This window comes from Xenopus laevis, chromosome 2L (genome assembly GCF_017654675.1).
Source record: "Xenopus laevis strain J_2021 chromosome 2L, Xenopus_laevis_v10.1, whole genome shotgun sequence".
NCBI classification, from domain to species: Eukaryota; Metazoa; Chordata; class Amphibia; order Anura; family Pipidae; genus Xenopus; species Xenopus laevis.
In genome coordinates this window covers 91,558,851-91,580,050 of record NC_054373.1, presented here as the reverse complement: position 1 = coordinate 91,580,050, position 21,200 = coordinate 91,558,851, and the positions used below count along the sequence as shown (strand labels likewise).

General features: G+C 37.9%; 1 protein-coding gene across 3 annotated transcripts in view; it reads left to right on the top strand.

Annotated features, from left to right (window-relative positions):
* LOC108708254 (CUB and sushi domain-containing protein 2-like) overlaps nucleotides 1–20,595 on the top strand; it is a 591,784-nt gene extending 571,189 nt beyond the window's left edge. For 2 of the 3 annotated variants that reach the window (XM_041582174.1, XM_018246760.2), the window contains 15 exons: nucleotides 1,661–1,843; nucleotides 7,528–7,704; nucleotides 7,831–8,010; nucleotides 8,103–8,276; nucleotides 9,091–9,264; nucleotides 9,478–9,551; nucleotides 9,740–9,851; nucleotides 12,746–12,925; nucleotides 13,148–13,213; nucleotides 14,091–14,252; nucleotides 15,257–15,369; nucleotides 15,920–16,007; nucleotides 17,276–17,411; nucleotides 17,920–18,096; nucleotides 18,949–20,595. In XM_041582174.1, coding sequence (XP_041438108.1) covers nucleotides 1,661–1,843; nucleotides 7,528–7,704; nucleotides 7,831–8,010; nucleotides 8,103–8,276; nucleotides 9,091–9,264; nucleotides 9,478–9,551; nucleotides 9,740–9,851; nucleotides 12,746–12,925; nucleotides 13,148–13,213; nucleotides 14,091–14,252; nucleotides 15,257–15,369; nucleotides 15,920–16,007; nucleotides 17,276–17,411; nucleotides 17,920–18,079 — 1,979 coding nt within the window. In that variant the 3' untranslated portion in view covers nucleotides 18,080–18,096; nucleotides 18,949–20,595. The remainder of the gene's footprint in view (nucleotides 1–1,660; nucleotides 1,844–7,527; nucleotides 7,705–7,830; nucleotides 8,011–8,102; nucleotides 8,277–9,090; nucleotides 9,265–9,477; nucleotides 9,552–9,739; nucleotides 9,852–12,745; nucleotides 12,926–13,147; nucleotides 13,214–14,090; nucleotides 14,253–15,256; nucleotides 15,370–15,919; nucleotides 16,008–17,275; nucleotides 17,412–17,919; nucleotides 18,097–18,948) is intronic. The other variant, XM_041582173.1, reaches the window with a different exon arrangement.
* The last annotated feature ends 605 nt before the right edge of the window (nucleotides 20,596–21,200 follow it).

The following is a 21,200-nucleotide window of genomic DNA, read 5'->3' as shown; positions in this document are numbered from 1 at the left end:
ATTGTTATTATCTTTCTGAGAATGTTTTTATTAAGGCAATGCTGCTACATTCAACCTGGGGCTATGAAAAACACACAGCATTAATTAGAATTACTTTTATGTGATTGTACAACATACCTCATTCGGTATGGAAAAAAAGACCATTAGCCCACTAAATATTAAAAATCTTGTATTTCCTCTGCCAAAGAAATAGCCATTTTATCAGCTTCAAAACTTTGACTCAAAGAATTCACAATTACCTTGTAAATGATGACCAAGAAGGTCTTCTCCAACCAGCCTCGGGAAAGAAAACAAAACCTTCCCACTTCAGTGTCACTATTACAAGATTCCAGTTCAGCACTATAGTATTTCAATACAAGTGACCTTGTGTTAGCTAGTTTGCTGATAAAGACATTCTGACTTTGTTGAATGTCTCGGCCATTAGCTCTTCAAATGTCTATAACTTAAAACAAGAAAAGGTTTTCTTTCTACGTAATGTCCATAGGGCTTATTTATATGTACAGTGCAGTGTTTTAGTCACAATACACCATGCTGTATACACACAATTAAACTTGCATTTCACTGTGAAGCAATGCAATTTTACAGAAAATCTGCAGTGACAAAATGACATTTGTGCCTGACTCTTCAGGTGCAGTGTGCTGTGTCAATTGATGCAGGCTTCTGTGGGAAACTTGGCCCTATTGATACCTTCAAGGTGCAGTTGTGCTTAGCTAATGATCCCTCGTGTCTCCCATGGAAATATTTATTAATGAACGGTTTTCCAAAATCAGATTTGTTTATCCAAAGTTCATCATCAAAAACCTTTATTAACCTTTTTAATGCAGTTGCTCTTGTCTAGGCTCTGTGTAATTCAATATTGTTCCGTCCTCTATCAGCCTTTAGTTGTGTGTTCTTTTAAAGTTTTTTGTAATATTCCTTTCAAATCATTGCGCATTTATGGAATCTGCTACAGTCTCTTCTGACCCTCACACACTATGCTATTCCAGATAGTGGGATCTCACCCTGTTAAGCACCAAAAAAAAGCCCAGGATATCTCCATCCTTTTCTTTATCTCAGCCTACAGTGTCTCCTAACCTTGAAACTTTATTTGAATCCTTACATCTGTGTTTCATTCGCTCTTCTACAGTATATTTGTTCCGTCCCTCATTTTTATGAATCTGCCCTGCAGTTGTATGTCACAACTCATAAACCCTGGATCTTTATAGCCCGTGTTTTAAGCTGCAGTAAAAAGAAAAGAAATCCGTTAAGTGTTTTGGAAGATTAATGTGAGTGTAGGAATTAACACTGTACTGGGCGCGCCATTCCATAAGAAATGCATTTCCTATCATGTAAAATGGCAATAACATGCTCATTTTTATTTCATATTTGTTTTTAACGAATGTGCTGTTTATCAAAAATGGCTTAATTGTCACATTTAATAATGTTAGTTATCATTTTCCTCTGAACCCCCGATTAAGACAGAATATTGCATGAACCCTTTCAGATGTCTATTTTTAATCATTTATACCGTGCAAAGATTGCCATAATTAAGTGAACATTAATGTCTTGTCTTACAGCCTATGTTTATGAAGAACAACACTGATAGCTTTAAGACAAGAATGGTCAAGAGTTCAATGGATGGTCTGCAATGATGCCCTGATTGTCTTATATTGTTTTTCAGGTGGTAGTGCAGGAGAGTGTGGGGACCCAGGTGTGCCTTTCCATGGACTGCGCCAAGGTGAAGAGTTTACTGCTGGTAGTGTGGTGAGGTTCAGCTGTGAGCCTGGGTACTTACTACGGGGTTCTGCAGAGAGAAGTTGCCTCATCAATGGGTCATGGAGTGGGTTTCAGCCAGAGTGTGAAGGTAATTTAGGTTAATGTCCACTGTGCCTCTTCATTTCTGTATGCAGTTATCTTGAATGTGCATTATTTCATGTCTATTTCCTGTCCCTTGCAAATTTTAGCCAGTCTGAAGTCAAATTGGCTTGCCATATCATCATACGCAAACACATTATATAATATATTTCTAGCCTTGGAAAAAGTGTCAGTTCCCTGTGGTTCAGTCTTTTTCTTTTCAAATTGTAATTGTAGAATTTCTTGTTGTGTACTGTAGTTTTGTTTTGTCTGTATCAGTGTATCACCATGGGAGTGGATTGTAGCACTGCGTTCATTCTATTCCTTGCCTCAGGGTGCTTTATAATTAAAACAGAGAATTCTAATCTACTTCTTGCCTACTACCTTTGTTTCTAATTATTATCTGAAATTCAGCAGGGGAAATAAATGTTTTACCTTGTCGTGTTTGTGCTCCATATTTAATTTCAGACAGCCCTCAAAGCTCTTAGGAGCAGTAAGGTGTAAATAAACAATACCAACCACAACTAGTTGCCAAAACTAGCAATAACCCAGCACTGTTTCCCTAAAGGTCCTCCTACAATTTCCAAGTTTCTACATTGATAAATTATATTATGAAATTGAGAACTTTCTGAAATTTATATTATAAATATGGTAGCACAGGTATAATTTGATACCAGTACTGAACATTGTTCATGGGGGTTAATTCCAGTTCAACCGCACTTACTTTTTCAGCCCACGGTAGTGTTAGGTGCACGTCATTAAGCCTGTTCACAAGGGCTCCTCCATAGTTTACGGATATATATACATAGACAGCACTCCAATTTAAATAAAACCATCTTTAATGTTAGCAAATATTTGCATAGCAGGACAGCCAAATACAAGATTCCTCTGCACTCAACCCATTATCAATATATTTAAGACAGAGACATTTTGTGCATACTGCTACTGAAAAATGCCTTACCCTTTAAACAAAACAGGGATTGTTTGTCCATATATTGCAATATATTTAAGCTGGCCAACTACGTCAAAGTCATCCCATATCTGGCCAGTCCTATGCTCAATTTTCATTTGATTCATTAAGAATTCTATGGTTTCATTATACATTTTATAAAAGGGACGAATACGTTTTACCTGCAACTTACTAGCTGCTTTCAAAGTAAAACTCCCAAACTTGGCTGCCCTTTTATTAGACACCAGTGGGATCACCTGACTATAGTTGGAGGGGGTGGGAGCTACAACATGGAGCTGGTCACTGCTCCTGTAGAACTATAACAAACAAGGGAAAGTTGTGCTCACCACTAGTTTTTAAAATCATTAGGCGGGGGTGCAATGAGGGTGTGACCACAAAATACATATAGACAAATACAAGATTCCTCTGCACTCAACCCATTATCAATATATTTAAGACAGAGGCATTTTGTGCATACTGCTACTGAAAAATGCCTTACCCTTTAAACAAAACAGGGATTGTTTGTCCATATATTGCAATATATTTAAGCTGGCCAACTACGTCAAAGTCATCCCATATCTGGCCAGTCCTATGCTCAATTTTCATTTGATTCATTAAGAATTCTATGGTTTCATTATACATTTTATAAAAGGGACGAATACGTTTTACCTGCAACTTACTAGCTGCTTTCAAAGTAAAACTCCCAAACTTGGCTGCCCTTTTATTAGACACCAGTGGGATCACCTGACTATAGTTGGAGGGGGTGGGAGCTACAACATAGAGCTGGTCACTGCTCTTGTAGAACTATAACAAACAAGGGAAAGTTGTGCTCACCACTAGTTTTTAAATTCATTAGGCGGGGGTGCAATGAGGGTGTGACCACAAAATACATATAGACAAATACAAGATTCCTCTGCACTCAACCCATTATCAATATATTTAAGACAGAGACATTTTGTGCATACTGCTACTGAAAAATGCCTTACCCTTTAAACAAAACAGGGATTGTTTGTCCATATATTGCAATATATTTAAGCTGGCCAACTACGTCAAAGTCATCCCATATCTGGCCAGTCCTATGCTCAATTTTCATTTGATTCATTAAGAATTCTATGGTTTCATTATACATTTTATAAAAGGGACGAATACGTTTTACCTGCAACTTACTAGCTGCTTTCAAAGTAAAACTCCCAAACTTGGCTGCCCTTTTATTAGACACCAGTGGGATCACCTGACTATAGTTGGAGGGGGTGGGAGCTACAACATGGAGCTGGTCACTGCTCCTGTAGAACTATAACAAACAAGGGAAAGTTGTGCTCACCACTAGTTTTTAAAATCATTAGGCGGGGGTGCAATGAGGGTGTGACCACAAAATACATATAGACAAATACAAGATTCCTCTGCACTCAACCCATTATCAATATATTTAAGACAGAGGCATTTTGTGCATACTGCTACTGAAAAATGCCTTACCCTTTAAACAAAACAGGGATTGTTTGTCCATATATTGCAATATATTTAAGCTGGCCAACTACGTCAAAGTCATCCCATATCTGGCCAGTCCTATGCTCAATTTTCATTTGATTCATTAAGAATTCTATGGTTTCATTATACATTTTATAAAAGGGACGAATACGTTTTACCTGCAACTTACTAGCTGCTTTCAAAGTAAAACTCCCAAACTTGGCTGCCCTTTTATTAGACACCAGTGGGATCACCTGACTATAGTTGGAGGGGTGGGAGCTACAACATAGAGCTGGTCACTGCTCTTGTAGAACTATAACAAACAAGGGAAAGTTGTGCTCACCACTAGTTTTTAAATTCATTAGGCGGGGGTGCAATGAGGGTGTGACCACAAAATACATATAGACAAATACAAGATTCCTCTGCACTCAACCCATTATCAATATATTTAAGACAGAGACATTTTGTGCATACTGCTACTGAAAAATGCCTTACCCTTTAAACAAAACAGGGATTGTTTGTCCATATATTGCAATATATTTAAGCTGGCCAACTACGTCAAAGTCATCCCATATCTGGCCAGTCCTATGCTCAATTTCATTTGATTCATTAAGAATTCTATGGTTTCATTATACATTTTATAAAAGGGACGAATACGTTTTACCTGCAACTTACTAGCTGCTTTCAAAGTAAAACTCCCAAACTTGGCTGCCCTTTTATTAGACACCAGTGGGATCACCTGACTAAAGTTGGAGGGGTGGGAGCTACAACATAGAGCTGGTCACTGCTCTTGTAGAACTATAACAAACAAGGGAAAGTTGTGCTCACCACTAGTTTTTAAAATCATTAGGCGGGGGTGCAATGAGGGTGTGACCACAAAATACATATAGACAAATACAAGATTCCTCTGCACTCAACCCATTATCAATATATTTAAGACAGAGACATTTTGTGCATACTGCTACTGAAAAATGCCTTACCCTTTAAACAAAACAGGGATTGTTTGTCCATATATTGCAATATATTTAAGCTGGCCAACTACGTCAAAGTCATCCCATATCTGGCCAGTCCTATGCTCAATTTTCATTTGATTCATTAAGAATTCTATGGTTTCATTATACATTTTATAAAAGGGACAAATACGTTTTACCTGCAACTTACTAGCTGCTTTCAAAGTAAAACTCCCAAACTTGGCTGCCCTTTTATTAGACACCAGTGGGATCACCTGACTATAGTTGGAGGGGGTGGGAGCTACAACATAGAGCTGGTCACTGCTCTTGTAGAACTATAACAAACAAGGGAAAGTTGTGCTCACCACTAGTTTTTAAATTCATTAGGCGGGGGTGCAATGAGGGTGTGACCACAAAATACATATAGACAGATACAAGATTCCTCTGCACTCAACCCATTATCAATATATTTAAGACAGAGACATTTTGTGCATACTGCTACTGAAAAATGCCTTACCCTTTAAACAAAACAGGGATTGTTTGTCCATATATTGCAATATATTTAAGCTGGCCAACTACGTCAAAGTCATCCCATATCTGGCCAGTCCTATGCTCAATTTTCATTTGATTCATTAAGAATTCTATGGTTTCATTATACATTTTATAAAAGGGACGAATACGTTTTACCTGCAACTTACTAGCTGCTTTCAAAGTAAAACTCCCAAACTTGGCTGCCCTTTTATTAGACACCAGTGGGATCACCTGACTAAAGTTGGAGGGGGTGGGAGCTACAACATAGAGCTGGTCACTGCTCTTGTAGAACTATAACAAACAAGGGAAAGTTGTGCTCACCACTAGTTTTTAAAATCATTAGGCGGGGGTGCAATGAGGGTGTGACCACAAAATACATATAGACAAATACAAGATTCCTCTGCACTCAACCCATTATCAATATATTTAAGACAGAGACATTTTGTGCATACTGCTACTGAAAAATGCCTTACCCTTTAAACAAAACAGGGATTGTTTGTCCATATATTGCAATATATTTAAGCTGGCCAACTACATCAAAGTCATCCCATATCTGGCCAGTCCTATGCTCAATTTTCATTTGATTCATTAAGAATTCTATGGTTTCATTATACATTTTATAAAAGGGACGAATACGTTTTACCTGCAACTTACTAGCTGCTTTCAAAGTAAAACTCCCAAACTTGGCTGCCCTTTTATTAGACACCAGTGGGATCACCTGACTAAAGTTGGAGGGGGTGGGAGCTACAACATAGAGCTGGTCACTGCTCTTGTAGAACTATAACAAACAAGGGAAAGTTGTGCTCACCACTAGTTTTTAAAATCATTAGGCGGGGGTGCAATGAGGGTGTGACCACAAAATACATATAGACAAATACAAGATTCCTCTGCACTCAACCCATTATCAATATATTTAAGACAGAGACATTTTGTGCATACTGCTACTGAAAAATGCCTTACCCTTTAAACAAAACAGGGATTGTTTGTCCATATATTGCAATATATTTAAGCTGGCCAACTACGTCAAAGTCATCCCATATCTGGCCAGTCCTATGCTCAATTTTCATTTGATTCATTAAGAATTCTATGGTTTCATTATACATTTTATAAAAGGGACGAATACGTTTTACCTGCAACTTACTAGCTGCTTTCAAAGTAAAACTCCCAAACTTGGCTGCCCTTTTATTAGACACCAGTGGGATCACCTGACTATAGTTGGAGGGGGTGGGAGCTACAACATAGAGCTGGTCACTGCTCTTGTAGAACTATAACAAACAAGGGAAAGTTGTGCTCACCACTAGTTTTTAAATCTCTGTCTTAAATATATTGATAATGGGTTGAGTGCAGAGGAATCTTGTATTTGTCTATATGTATTTTGTGGTCACACCCTCATTGCACCCCCGCCTAATGATTTTAAAAACTAGTGGTGAGCACAACTTTCCCTTGTTTGTCATAGCAGGACAGCACCACGATGCAAAGTTCGAATGCTTGATAAAGAGAGGGGTGCCACTCGAAACGTTGCATCGTGCTGCTGTCCTGCTATGCAAATATTTGCTAACATTAAAGACGGTTTTATTTAAATTGGAGTGCTGTCTATGGATACATTGTCCATGGGGGAACATTGTGCAAAAAATCTATTACACAGATGGTGCAGACACCTAGAGCATATGCCACAGCTGTCATTTCTGTTGGAAATATTCAGTAACCAATGGTTCTTCTGTCTCAGATGTGGGTGGGACAATGTGTCAGCCGGCAAAAGGAAAACTTATGAACTTAATTCCCTTGTGTTTTATTTTTTAGTGGTCTCCTGTGGAAATCCAGGAACACCCAGTAACTCCCGCGTTGTGTTCAATGATGGACTGTTGTTCTCTAGCTCCATTATTTATGAGTGTCGTGAAGGATATTACTCCAGTGGGCCCTTAAGCCGACATTGCACAGTTAATGGGACATGGACAGGAACTGCTCCAGATTGTGCAGGTAAGATAATTTAGCCATAGCATTTATATAAGATGAATGTGTTAGCTTGGAAATGAAATCATTAATATAGAGACCTGACCCAAACATGTCATTCTTTTCTAATACACTAATGTATTTGCCATTCAGTTATCAACTGTGGTGATCCTGGCATCCCAGCAAATGGCATACGCCTGGACCATAATTTCCAGTACAACCACACTGTGTCCTTCCAGTGTTTGCCTGGATATATGATGGAATCAGACAAAGCACCCATCTTGCTGTGTACCAAAGACCGTACCTGGAATGGCACAAAACCTCTCTGCAAAGGTTAAATTGCAAAAAGCACCAGATGATAATATATTTAAAAAAATTGTACAAAGTTTAAAATATTTTCACTGATTTACCTATCTTTCTTACAGCAATCACCTGTCCATCCCCCCCTTTGATCCCTAATGGGATAGCAGTGGGGTCTGACTTCCTATGGGGTTCCAGTCTCACATACACCTGCCTGGATGGTTACCAGCTTTCTCTTCCAGCTGTCCTTACATGTGAAAGTAACAGGAGCTGGGTGGGCGAGCTTCCACAATGCTTCCGTAAGTGCAAAACTGGATATGACATTTTTATAATTTTCTGTTATTCATATAGTGCCGACACGTTTACTTGGCCCTTATGAAGTACAGAGATTTTACATCATACACATCAGTGCCTTCCTCAGTGAAGCTTAAGGTCTATGGTCCCTATCACATTCACACACAGAAGGGTCGATTTTACAATTTTATCAGGAGTAGATTAAGCTGCCTGTACATTTTAGGAAATCAAAGTACCCAAAGGGAACCCAAGCAGACATGGGGAAAAACATACAAATCTTTCTTTAATATGGAACACTATTTCTTAAGGCTATTAGAAACCTGATCATTTTTATGATGATAATGATTTATGCTAGATTAGTTACAAATATGATGTTATGGACATTGGCACTGCCATATTTTCTGACCTTGCTGCCTAATCATTTTTCATATACAGTAATAGATTGCATAAGTACCTAAACCTGCTTAAAGATGTAAATGTCACCATGCAATTGTTACAGGAATATCCATTTCACTCTCATGACCCTTCAGGCTGGGTGGCCATTCACTCACATGTGCCTGTGCCACCATAGCTTGCTAGGCAAGAGGAGGTTCCCAAACACAAAATCAGACTACCTGCATCAGCTTTCACTGAGCGACACCCCTGAAATAATTACCGTAAACAGAACCAAAAGGTGGATTGTTACACTGATTGCAAAACACTGGTTATTGTATAAGTAATGCTTTTGTATAGAGCTAATAGAGCTTTGTTGATAATCCATTCCTGTCCCAATGGTCTGTGGTTGTGTGTAACCTGCATCTTCATGCATTCCATTTGCAGCTGTTTTCTGTGGTGATCCCGGCATCCCAGCCCATGCTCGTAGGGTGGACAGAGGATTCAGCTACCGTTCATCTATATCCTTCTCCTGCCCCCCTCCCCTTGTGCTTGTTGGATCAGCTCGTCGGTTCTGTCAGTCTGATGGCACATGGAGTGGAATCCAACCCACCTGCATTGGTAAGGCTCATAAACACTGGAAGAATATCAAATATAAAACAAAAATAAAAAAGTGTACATTTCTAGTGAGAGGGATGTTAAAAACATTGGCATGCAGGGACTTAAAATCTTTATTTTTCAAATAAAGAACGGTAAGAACTCAGCCGTACACCCTAGGCTTTTTGTCATACATGTGTACCTTTTTTGGTATTTCCATATTATTTGTATGTGCAGATCCCTCCCACACAACGTGCACTGACCCTGGGATCCCATCCTTTGGAATGCAGAATACCTCGCAAGGGTTCCAGGTAATGTAAAACTTACCAAGCTTTTTCTCTGGTATAGCTCTGTGCCCAAGGTAATACAGAAATGGCAGCGTATATACTTATTTGGCTCAGATTTGAAACATTGGTCTAGCAACCATGCCTAAATACTTGTTTTAAAATAAGTTTGTTACAACTAATAGAGATATACACCTCTCACCTCCTTGCCATAGGTCGGGAGTACAGTGCTATTCAGGTGTCAGAAGGGATACCTATTGCAAGGGTCTACCACAAGAACCTGCCTACCAAATCTAACGTGGAGTGGAGTGCCGCCAGAGTGCATTCGTAAGTACCCACTCTTTCTTGCAATCTTACAGGAGGGGCTTCATTTTGTGGTTAAATGGCACATCATCATTACATATTACATTTGGCCCTGTTCTCTCAGGAAAGGCTCTGCATATCAGTTGGAACGAGGGTGTATTTGGACAACATAGATGGAGACAGTAGAATTGTAAAGTGCCAGGAGTTCTATAAAAACACACTTTATATAAAATGTAATTAATTCACTGAGGAAACAGTGGAATCCTGCAGCTAGAAACTGTTACTTAGACAATTCACTTAACTCTGCAGCTGCTTTAGGCTAACACAGAAGCACAATACGTGTACAAATCTAAGCTTACAAACAGATACCTCTCAGAAAAAGCAGTTGTCTCTCCTATGGTCATATAAGCTACTGTAACAGTGTGCACGATCTAGGGCAGTGCTTCTCAAAAATTTCCAATGCTTTTTATACTTATCATAGTCAACACTCTGGACACACCTATTTGAAATTTTACTGTTTCAATTACTGTCAGGGTTAAAGGTTTCTGCAAATATTACAGGTATGGGACCTGAAGTTTTTTGGATAATGGATCTTTCCATAATTTGGATTTTTTTTACCTTTTCTACTAGAAAATCATTTAAACATTAAATAAACCCAATCGGGTGTCTTTACTTCCAATAAGGATTAAGTATATCTTAGTTGGGATCAAGTCCAAGGCACTGTTTTATTATTACAGGGAGAAAAGAAATCCGTTTTAAAAACTTGGATTAGTTGAATAAAATGAAGTCTATGGAAGAAAGCCTTTCCATAATTTTGAGCTTTCTGGATAACGGGTTTCTGGATAACGAATTCTTGTTATATAAACTTTGACACTGTTCCACTGAAGACAAAAAAATGCAACAAGTTTTGTTTTCGATATGCAAAGAGAACTTTAATTTGTCAAATATTTAGTCAGGAGATGCTCTGATGCTGCAGAAGAAGGAAAAATGTATACTTTCGAAAAACCGTATGAAGAAATATGGAGAGCAAGTCATTTGACTGAGCCTCAAAATGTTTACAAGTGAACAGAACAGAGGATGATATTCAGTCACATATAATTAATATAGCCTATAGGTTTTTACTGAATAGTTTCAAGCTTTGCTTCTGCATTGTCTAATCTGTAATACTTGCAATAGCAAATGCTAGTCTCATTTGTCACCTGCCCCATGGTGGAGGTCACAGAGAATGAGCTCTCCTCTTGCAAGGGCTTCTGTAACAAACTGATCCACAATGGAAGACATAACATTTACTCATATATGGCTAGTTAAAGGAGAACTAAAGCCTTACTTAAGAAGTAGGCTACACATGTTGTATATTATGTTTTGAGGTTCTGTACCAGCCCAACCAATCTGTGAGTGTGAAGATCCCCCAGTAGCTCCCCATTATCTTTTCTGCTGATTCACTGCACATGCTCTGTACTGATGTCATTTACTGAACTCAGGGACCAACTCAAAATTTATTGTTTATTCAGAATAAAAATGTATAAAGCTAATTAATACAAAATATAGATAATTACTACTTTGACTGAGAAACCATTGCAACTAGCATCAGAAAATAATTTAATCAGCCCGTAGCATTAGTTTTATTACAAGCAAACCTCATTTTCTAAGTTTATCTTCTCAACAGCTGCTCAGAGCCCACAGAGCATGTGAGTGTCGCAGACACTTTCTAAGATGGTGACCCCCTGTGACAAGTTTGAAGTCCTGGATCATTGCTGCTATTGAGAAGCTGAAACTTTAGGCTGGTGCAATATGTTCAGTATATAAAATATGACATTTTAACCATTTTAATTTTTAGGGTTTAGTTCTCCTTTAAAAAATTCCTAATGACTGAAATTAAAGAGCTCAGCAATGCACGCACTCCAATGCATGCAAAATATTGAAAAGCTCTAAATTATATATTCTTGTCTGTCTTCTCACTGACTGCTCATGCAGACTTTTTCTGGCATCTGCAAACTCCCTTCTCCACCCCTCTTCCACCCTAAGTGATATTGTCTGAATTTACTGACTGAGACTTTCCCTGCATTTCCAGTAACTTACAGAGCTGTCTTAGTAAATTCCCTGCATCCTTCACTACATTGCATATACTTTGGAGGGCTGTAAAATTCCATTACACAATAACAGAGACTAGATGCTTTTCCCAGCAGTTTGGAAATTAAAAATGCAGTTGTGGTTGCACCATAATGTGCTGAATTTTGCAACTGAACCTCCTAAGAAACACTTTTCTAGGAGCGAGACAAACATTAAGAATTGTTTCTATAAGAAAAGCAGAAACGAAAAAGCTTTTACACCAAATCATTAAAACTGTAAGTCAGCAACAGCCATAGAGTCCCTTGATGCAGATCCAAGAACAGTTTTGGGGCGTCTATTGCTGGTATACATTTTGGATATTGCTGCCATATCAACACAGTCAATAATGCTTCTAATTTCTATAATTTTTTTCTTCAAATTAGGTAATTAGGTTTTAGGTTTAATATGGTAAGCAGTATAAGTGCAGGCATTCCAATTCAAGTTATACATAGTATTCCTTGAAAGTAACCAAAGGGAAACCCAAGTAATTTGAATATAATGGGTATGTCAGGGGATTATAGGCAGGGTAAGAGGTTAGGGGTGTAATGAAGGAGCGGCTGCAGGAATTGGGATCCTGGTAAGTGAAGGGTAGGTAGTGTGCTGCTGGGAGGGCTAATAGGGAGGAAGGGGAAATAAGAGGAGAAATGGAGAGAGATAGTAGGTATCTCAAATAGTTGGTCGCAACAAATTAAATTGGCATCAAAGGCTGTCAATGATGGTCTCAGATGAGAGCCTTATATACATGAGGCTACTTGAAAAGAATCCAATATATCCATTTCTAATTTCGATATTTTTCTTCTATTGCATAGCTCATCACTGTCGACAGCCAGAGACTCCCCCACATGCCAATGTAGGAGCACTTGACCTGCCATCCCTGGGCTACACACTGATTTATTCTTGCCAGGGTGGTTTCTACTTGACTGGTGGCTCTGAGCACCGCACATGCAGAGTGGATGGAAGCTGGACAGGGAAGCCTCCACTGTGTTTGGGTAAGGTGATACCTCTGTGCCTTTTTAAGCATTTAGCAGTTTTACAGTTATATTAACTGCATAATTCATGTATTATTGATTGGCGTTTTAATGAGAAATTATTAATGAGTGAGGATGTGTCGAGTAGATGTATTTAATCATTACAGGGTTATAAAATTACACTGTACTGTGATAATATGTAACATGTTTTCACCCTTTCTGATCTCCTCTGTTTACTTTTAGCTGATATTAGACCCAGTGGGAGACCAATATTTCCAGCCAGAGAGCCTCCAATCCCAAAAATATCTGGTAAGCACCCTTTTTGTGGATGCTGGGAAAAGGCTTCGCTTAGAATAGAAAGCAGTGTTAAACTGCTCTTTGTCTTCTTCATTATTTCAACAAATAACTACTTTAAAATGGCTGGATGTGCCATATACACTCTTGTTAAGGGTTTAAAAAAGGAATTTAAAGGGGAACTCCACAAAAACATAACTTGAGCTTTTTGAAAAGTAAACATAATTTCAAGCAACTTTGCAATATACATTATTTAAAAAATATGCAGAGTTTTCATGATTTTTAATGGTTTCTGGCAGTTCCCTAAGCCTAGCCCCCTGCTCTCCTGCTGATCTCTCCTACTACTTTGCTGATCTGGCTGACTACTGTTACTTTGTATCAACAGCCAGGAGTTCTTAGCCTGCATCCTCCAAACCCCAAGCACACAATTTCAATAAGGAATAGATCATTGCAGTACAATGCATTGTGGGTTATGTAGTTCCTGCATGATGTCTGTAAGCTGTGGAGTAGTTTTACAATTTCTAACATCAGTGTTTTAGTCCCTCCTTCCCTATTAGGATTTCAAATGATGCAGAAAGAGAAGAACTTTTAATAGAAAATGGCATTTATTCATACTTTTTGAAGAAATGGGAACTGTGATGGATATATTAGGGGTTTCTGTGTTATGTGGACCTCTTGACCAAATTTTGGTTTGGAAGCCGGAGTTCCCCTTTAAGGATGTTTTTTGCAATGAAAGGATAACAGTCTTCGTGGGTAGTATACTAAATTCTCTTTTTTGAAAGCGAATAGTCTACCAGGGAGCCATCACAGTGTTTTCATTTACATTAGGACATGTTGCTTTACAGCAGCTTAGTGCAGTTTTTCTAGTGTTGACCTTGCTCTGCCTTTGCAGTTCCTGCAGATGTTTTTGCCAAGAACTCTCTGTGGAAAGGATCGTATGAGTATCTGGGAAGGAAGCAGCCTGCCATGTTCACAGTAACCAGCTTTGAGATTGGGAGCAGTAAAGTCAATGCCACCATGATTGATCATAGTGGGGTCGAGCTGCAAGTGTCAGGTAAGCATTTGTGTGAAGTGCAATAGGTGCGGTTCAACAACCAGTATCTTTCAATAGTTTACCTCTCTTTGGGGACACTGGTAATTATAGTTCATGAAAACCTGGAGTGATGCAATTTAGCCATTACTAAGATAGAGTAATACAAAAAGAAATGTTTATGTCTGTTTTGGCCTTCAAATGAACTAGATCCTTTTCTGAGTACATACTGCTGTGATTTATAATCAAACAACACATAAAGGGTTTATGTTTCTCAGAAAGCTCTGAAATATCGGAATGTCATTTCTTATAGTGTCCTGTTTAAACTTGATATTAACATAAATCCACATTGATTGCAAATCAATTATATTGTGTTTTTTCTTGTTTACATGCTTTTTAGTAGCCATAGGGGTAAATTTATCAAAGAGTGAAGTTCCGCCACTAGAGTGAAATTCCGCAGCTCTCCATTCATTTCTATGGGATTTTGAAAGGCGTATTTATCAATGGGTGAAAGTGAAAGTTCACCCTTTGATAAATACGCCTATAAAAATCCCATAGAAATGAATGGAGAGTGGCGGAATTTCACTCTAGTGGCGGAACTTCACTATTAACTTCACTCTTTGATAAATATACCCCATAGTGATTCCCATGAATTCTCATGGTGCACTAAGAAAACATTTCTTCCATTGCTATACACCCTGCTTAAGAAATGTGTTCATATATATTCAGCTACCTTTAGGATTTTAGGCAGCTCCCTGATTCGTTCTTTCTGTTTTTCAATTTGGGAACTATGAATGTATTTTGCCAAGGAGTTAACAGTAACAAGTCTTTTGACTTAATAGTTTCACTTTAGCGCAAAATACTCTTTCGATTGTTCTATAATATCATGTTTTGTTGTTTGTGCAAAATACTGTTAAAACTTTTTGGAAGTCACAGAGGTACTGAAGGTATGTTTATATCTGGGAGGAAAGCCAAATACAATTTTACAATTTGGTGTGCATGATGTCTTTTCACTTTTTTAACTGCAGGTATTTACAAGAAAGAAGATTTTCATTTGCTTCTCCAAGCGCATCAGATTCGTGGACCAGCTGATATCTTTATGGACAAGTTCAAGATAGACAGCTGGGCACTTGATGGCCATGTAAGTTCCAGGCTGTGGGTCTATCCTGAAAGAGACAGAAATACATGCTGAACATCTAAAAGTACCCTGGTAGAATATAAATCCTAAGCACATGTTATCCATGTCTATATACACATTCAGAAAGGGACAATCCTAGACAGAACTGGCTGTTGATTTTAATATGAATTGCTTGTTTTGCTAGTGCCGTGCTCCTTGCCATGTTTTGTACTCTTATCTTTATTGACTTTATTTTTTTATGGTTATTTCCTGATGTTCATTTATGGGGCAAATCATTCTTGCCTTTTAAAAAAAAAATACTGCAGTTTTAAAACCTTTGCAAACGTATTTTGTGTTATTGTGCCCTATATTTAAAGTTATAGAGGAGGTCTGTGACTATATAAAGGATTTTCTAGATGTTACGGAATTCTGAGGAATATCCATTTTTTATATTTTAGAGCAGAGGGTATATTGTCTTTATAATAAAACAACTGCTAGGCTTACAGTTTTTCTGCTTGAGTCTCAAGTTTTCTGTCAACATGCTTGCAATAATTCTTGCAAATTCTCTTTAAAGGTGTCCTCTGAGTCTCCTGATGGAACATATGTGTATCAAGGTTTTGTGCGTGGAAAAGGATTCGGGCAGTTTGGGCTGCAGCGACTAGGTAAAATAACACCATCTGCAGTCTATTAGCAATAATCCAGACCCTCACCCTGATCTCCCACTATTCTATACCTGTGTTGACTGATGTCAGAATGCTGGAAGTTCTAGATCAGAAATAGCTGGAGAGTCACAAGTTTGTTAGACAAAACACAATTATATATATATACACACACACACACACACACACACACACACACACACACACACACACACACACACACACACACACACACACACACACACACACACACACACACACACACACACACACACACACACACACACACACACACACACACACACACACACACACACACACACACACACACACACACACACACATATACACACATACATTTAAGTCTGAATCATATCATGCGCTACAAGAGCATCCACAGCCCATAAACATTCTAATCATCTAGACTGAAAAGATCTCAGAGCTGTGGAATTAAGGAGCATCTCTGTTATACGATGATTTAGCTGCTGTATTATTCTTATATTTTAAATCACTGTGTCCAATATTGTGTCCAATATACAGCTGTGTATTCTGTATATTTTTCAGCTTGTTATAAAATCCTAATCAAATTAATAACATCCCAGCGCATTTAATAGCACCTCTCTGCAGGTTAATTTCATTCTCAGCCTGTCATGGTATTAAAATGATCTTTCACTCTACACTTCACTGCTCAACAATGAAATACGTTGCTTTATGTATGTATTTACAATAGAAGATACGTTTTCTCATTGGTCTCGATTTCATCTTTAGACCCCAAGATCATTAACAGGGCTAGTAGCAAATTAGCTTTTGTTAAGGCTAGATGGGTCAGTCAGCTGATATACAGGTATGGGATGCATTATCCGGAAACTTATTATACAGAAAGCTCCGACTTTCGAAAAGGCCATCTCCCACAGATTCCCTTTTAAGAAAATAATTCAAATTTTTTATTATGAAACATTAAATGAAACATATATTAAATACTAGGGATGCACCTAATTCATCATTTTAGAATTGACAAAAATACTGAATTGCAAACCTTTTAAAATTAGAATTTTTAAAATTTGAGCAAAAATCCAATGCAAAGTGCATTATCCAAAAGAAATGTCACCTTCATTTGTCCCATGCTTCAGTATTTCCCTATTACACGTCGTAATCTTTTATACCTCATAAAGTGAATGCAATATCCAATCAAACCTTACTTGGTTTACTCCCAAACTTTCATATATGTTAGATGTTCATTCTAGACTAATCCTGTTCTTTCAAACTTGCAGATCTAAGACTCTTGGGAAATGATCCAGACACGATAGGACACTTTCCATCCAATAGCAGCTCAGTAGCAGCTGCTATCCTTGTGCCTTTCATAGCCTTGATCATTGCTGGCTTTGTACTTTACCTCTACAAACACAGGTAAGACTCCCACTGGCTTGCATTGTTGGTGAGGAGAGTGATCTCATGAGAAATATAAGTAAAGAACAAAGTTTTAGTCAAAATTATTATAATGTGGCCCACATTTGGTGACATTAAATTTGAAATCGAATCCAAGAATGTGAGGATTTACTGCAGGTGATGAAAGCAGAGCTAAAGCATTTCAGGATTTGCAATTTTGGCCTATTTTTCTGTATAATGCTCTCAAAACATGTGTGTGTTAAAATAAACTAATACAGTTTGACAATTTATATAAATATATATATATATATATATACAGTATATATATATATATATATATATATATATATATATATATATATATACTGCCAATAAGCCATAAAAAAATTTTATTATTTTAAATAGCCTGCCTCAATCACTCGTATAAAGTCTGTAAGCACTATAGCAATTAACTGTGAATGTGAATTTCCACCAACGTATTTTTTTATTTGATCATAACATATCATAACTCAGTTTTCATTTCTCCCAGAAGAAGACCTAAGGTACCATTCAATGGCTTTGCTGGTCATGAAAACACAAATGGCCGGGCCACTTTTGAGAATCCCATGTATGAACGGAACGTGCAGCCAACAGAAATTGTAGCCACTGAGACGGAATTCACGGTCAGCACAGTGTGCACTGCAGTATAGCACTTGCCTCTCAGCAGGTATGAACTGATTTGGATGTTCTATTGAGTTATCCAGTTGTTGAAGAAAAAACATTGGAAAAATGCTCCATGCTTTATAGGCTTAGGTCAGTGTTTTGCAACCTTTTTCCCTGGTTATCGTTGGATCTGATTTGCAACCCAAGAATATGTTTCTATTCCTTCTGTTGCTTTTTATGTAATGCTTCTTTGTTTTTCCTGGTGCAATATGAGAATATCTTCACAATTAAAGATGAACACAGATGTATTAGTAATGATACACCAGGGGTGTCCAAAAGGTAGATCGGGATCTACCAGTAGATCTTTAGTTGGTGATCAGTAGATCTCAAGACACTGTCAACAAACAGCTTTACTAAATTACCCTTGTGTCTTATTCATTTCATTCAAATATTTATTCTGTTACATAAGAAATAGCTGTTTTTTTTTTAAATATAGTCATATAAATTCTCTTGTAAATCAAATATGTAAGTAATGTTTTTCATGGAACAGAATGCTAACAGTGATATTATGGATGTAGATCTTAATGGGACAACATCACTAAAAGTAAACCCCTCATTAGTAAAGTATGGGCACTCCTGTGATACAATGAAGGAAAAAAAGGAAAAGACAAAGTATAATAATGCAATGATACCAATATGTCCCACATGTATATGGATATACTGGAGCCTTCTCAATTTGTATACTGTTAGCTGCTTGTAGGTCAGAGTCCAGGAACTGTTTTAGAATTTAAATGTTATTGTCGATATTGAAGGAGCAGAATGTGTTGCATTACATACATGTATACATACATTTATATTTTGAATACATTTATATATTTATATATACTGTATATAATATTTGAATATTTTATTGCAGTGAACTGGGTCTACTTGGAGTCTCTGTTCTGTCCTTCCCTTGCCCTGCACACTTTCACTGGGCAGCTGACAATGCCAGTGCCCCTTCTTGCCACTCCATTATCCCACACCATCCAAAGTGTGCCCGGCTTCTGGGTTCAGGAGAAAACAGTAGAAGACCCTCCAGCTCCCAGAAAATGGCAGGGTCAACAGTGGACTGGCAACTACCAGCTGCCTCAGTCTGCCAGAGTTTAATGTAGCCTTGGCAACTGATCATCTCTCATCAGAGATACCAACCCTGAGGACCTCATCCTCCATGGACACAGTGCAAGTGCTTTTATACGGAACTCATATACATGCAATGTTGGGAGAAAGTGAATATGAGAAATACATATATATATATATAGATATATAAATATACATATTTTTATTCTTCAAAGAACAAATTCCAAAAAGTGCTTTTCCTCCATGCTTCTCCGCCCGATCCCTGCAGCACATAAAAGACTGTGTCGCGTCGGTGTGATGGGGGAGTGCAGCCTTACATCCTACACCCGAGGTTGGTGCGCGAGTTTTCATTCTGCAAACACCTGAAAGGAGAGATGCAAAATAATATATATTCCATTGACACTGTCTTAGCCCACGGCATGTGGCACAGGTGTAATTCTACTGGCCACCTTCAGATACAGGAGGAGCGTCTGTCTTCTAGGAAGCAATGAAGCATGCCATTCAGGAATGATCTGGGCACGTTGCATCAGAAAGCTGAAACATGTAGGTTGGAAGGTAATAAATGTGGAGTAAGTAATGCATTGCAGGATTCTATACAGTAAAGGCCCCACACTACTAATGGCTCATAAGCAGTCCCATATATCAATAATCTATTTCAGACTTGGACTGGCAATCTTTGAGTTCTGGCAAGTGCCATAGGGGCTGCTGTACGATGCCACTATTTAGTGGCCTGATGGAGGCTGTTTGGGCCTCTTTGAACTTGAAATGTCAGGACGTATTTTGGCACCCAGTCCAGACCTGATCTATTTTAATAGTAATAGTAATAGTAATTGTGGTGCCATGGATTCTTAGAACAGAGTGGAAACAAAAGGGCAACTTACCAAAATAGGTATAATTCTTGTTTAAATTTCTAAATGAATGCTCTATGAAGGCAACATGTACTGATTGGTCATAACTCTTGGTCATTCAAGTTGCCACCCCTACAATAAATAGAAACATAAACACACACATACATTATCCTCCTCTACTGGGTGTCTTGTGTATTCAGGAGTTTGTGAAGGAACACAGACAGACATAGAGGAACACAGACAGATCATGATAGATGGTAGCTAGCTAGCTAGCTAGCTAGCTAGATAGATAGATAGATAGATAGATAGATAGATAGATAGATAGATAGATAGATAGATAGATAGATAGATAGATAGATAGATTATACCTATGGGCACGCAAGAGCTGCATTGCTTACACACTTGTCTGTGATAAGTGCAGCAGCGTGAATACAAATCATCCTCTGATGACTGCTGGAGTCAGTGACCTTGGCCGTCAGAAAGCAGATTGATAGTGAGGTTAGAATTTTTATTGCTCTCGTAATTTTTCATGAATTATCTTTCTCAGTAGGCCCTAACCTATTCAATAAAAACTACTATAGAGCTGCTATGGTCAGTGTAACCCATCCCTACCTCAAGAGAGAACCCCTTTTGCCCTAAACAGAATAGTCCTTTCATGGACATGAGCGAGAGAACATTAGCATCTTTGGGCAAACATGTCTCAGTCTGTTACTTTTCAAGAACCTTTGAAATGATATTTTTTGTCATTGTATTCTAGTACATGCCTTGCAATGCATTACTGCTAACCTGAACCTAAACATTAACAGCTTTCAAATCCAGTAAGTTACAGCATATCTAATAGTCATTCCCCCACCCGTGAGAGGTAGCAGTCATCATGGCATATGTAAACATATCACACGTTAGAGCTTATTCACTAACAAAGGTGCTAAAGTACAGTTGACAATAGTAACCAGTGAGAATTCTGCTTACTTTTTGTGACTTGTAGCAGGCTTATCAGAACGAATAGATTGCTAATGACAACTGCACTTGTGCAATTTAGCACCTATTTTAATAAATAAGCCCCTTGTGTGTTTTCTTCCTGTATTAAAAATTCAGTTTGGCCAGTTTAAGAATGCTCAATATCTCTATTTTATATTTCATAAATTATAGAATTATTTTAAAAATTATTTATAGAATTAGTTTTAAAAAAAGGGCAAGATAT